Raw genomic sequence first — 2,335 nt, forward strand, 5'->3', positions numbered from 1 at the left:
GTGATCCTCCTTCCTAGATGTCTTTATTGTTCCTGATGTGTTTATGATTTGGACACACACCCCTTTCCCTTTACTTGTCTACCTTTCATTGCTCCATAAATATTCAAATGCCTCCTGTTAACCAACCTTTCCTGCCCCATCACCGGTCTTCTCCCCTGGACATGAACTGGATGCTTCAGCCATATAAAACGACTTGTAATTTCTTGACTTTGTTCTACTTTTTTTTGTAACTCCATGCCTTTGAGCAAATTGTGTCCACTCTGCCTGAAATTGTCCGTTACCACAGCCTACCCCATCTGCCTCTGTGTCTGTAGTCTGACTCCTTCCAAGTTCAAGTTCAGCACAGCTGACACCATAGGGTCTTAGAGGTGTTCCATTTTAAGCAGACTCTTTAAATTATAATTAATTTTCATATCTCCCTCATTACACTGTCATCCTTTTAAGTCACACTTGCTTATTGTCTGTGCTTATCCTAGGTGCTTTTGTGTGTTGTATGTTGAATAACTGCTGAGTGGACGAAATGGAGAATGACTTAAAGCAACCTGGCCAAGGCGCCTGACAGCTGGAACTGTAGCCTATGCTAACTTTTAGAACATGCACTGTTAATCTGAGGCCCATGTTCCATTTATGAGGTTTCTGGTCCAATGGAGAGTGTTTTAGCTCTTAATTCTGGCCCTAGCTGTGCCACTTATTGACTGTTTCCAGGGAAGTCACATCAACTCCCGGACTTACATCCTCCTGTGTAATGGAAGGCACTCCCTGCTCTGCTGCTTAGAATACTGTAAAATGCCACGTGAGACATAGATGATAGAATTCCGGTGACCACATCTGAAAGGTGCTACTTCCTGAAGTTCCTCTGTGGTGTCTACAGTTTACATACAAAAATCCCAATCATGCAAAGTAAAAGCAGTTATGCTTGGGGATGGCTGAGAAGGATTGGATGTCCAATCTGATTATAAAATAAGTCAAATTTCTGTAATTAAACATGAAAGATGCTAATTAAATTTATTCTTTGCCCATCCTGGATTTTAAGTGCTCTCAGGTTCAAAAAAAAAAAAATTTCAATTGTTACAAAAGCGCAAGGCTTTGGATGACTAGAAAGAGAGTCACATTTAAAGGATTTGTATTTACATCTGTGATTTGTGGCCAGTTTTGCATTTTTGATGTAGTTTAAGTAGTCAAAAAATTAGCAAATGTAAGTATGATTTAATAATTTGGAAGTTAAATAAATTTTTAAGAGCGCATAAAAGGGAGCAGCAATAATTTAATCTGAATGATTAAATTTAGTTTTCATAAACAGAAGGTAACTTGGCCTAAAAACCACNATTATCAGCTGTTTAAAATAAATATTAAAATATGTTTAAGGGGAAGAATACGCTTTGTTTATATAAAATTTCCAATTTTTTCACTTTGATTTAATTTTTTAAAATTGTATCTTTCTAATTAAAATGAGATATTCTCAAATCTGACAAAAATGTGTACTCTGGAAATACAAAATTAATGTCTTTTAGAGGTTTATTGTATTCCTGTCTTACTGCTGTGTTTTATGACCATGAGGTCACACTGACAAGTATTTTGCCCACTCACCTTTTATTGGCATAAGTGTGCACAGTGGGCCAGACACTGTCTATTTACTATAATATTAAAAAGTTGATTATTGTTTACAGTAAGTATGTATAATCTTCTTTTCAACTTCTGAGTTTATTCTGCCAGTGCACTTGTAGCAGTTGATACAGTTGGAACAGTGAAACATGAAGATCCTAACCTTTAGCTGGAGTTGTAGTTATTGACAGTCATTGAGGGAACCATCTCTGGGTCCCCCTTAAGAAATACGTTTTGAGTCTTTGACAATTTCAGATAGATCCATGATGGCTGTTATTTTTCTCTGCTTTTCCTGCAGGAAGAAGAGAGTGAGGAGGAACCCAAACTGAAGTATGAGAGGCTTTCCAATGGGGTGACTGAAATTCTTCAGAAGGACGCAGCTAGCTGCATGACAGTCCATGACAAGGTAAGGGAGCCCTTGCACAGGACTCTCTGTGAGTCATTTCTGCTGTAAGTTTGTTTACACTTTGGAATCCTGATGCTTTAGTGGTGGTGTTTTACAGTAATTGTCTCTTCCTGCCAGTCTTCTTTCGTTCTTTCTCACCAACACAAAATAAAAAATCAACCAAAAATATGTATATATGTGTATTTACTTACACACAGAGCACACTACAAGGGTGTATCAAGTAGAATTTAGACGATGATGAATATGAGAGATTTAGAGCAATCTCTGAATTTTTGGACACACTATCATTGAATTCCTCAAATCGTAAATAATAGAGTAGAAAAGTTT

At 37.2% G+C, this 2,335-nt stretch overlaps 1 protein-coding gene across 1 annotated transcript in view; it reads left to right on the forward strand.

Moving 5' to 3' along the window:
- VPS41 (VPS41 subunit of HOPS complex) overlaps positions 1–2,335 on the forward strand; it is a 72,863-nt gene that overhangs the window by 24,982 nt on the left and 45,546 nt on the right. The window contains exon 3 of the mRNA XM_019631031.1: positions 1,901–2,008. Within this exon, the coding sequence (XP_019486576.1) occupies positions 1,901–2,008 (108 nt within the window). The remainder of the gene's footprint in view (positions 1–1,900; positions 2,009–2,335) is intronic.

The sequence above is a fragment of the Hipposideros armiger genome, unplaced genomic scaffold (genome assembly GCF_001890085.2).
Source record: "Hipposideros armiger isolate ML-2016 unplaced genomic scaffold, ASM189008v1 scaffold_976, whole genome shotgun sequence".
In the NCBI taxonomy this organism is placed as follows: Eukaryota; Metazoa; Chordata; class Mammalia; order Chiroptera; family Hipposideridae; genus Hipposideros; species Hipposideros armiger.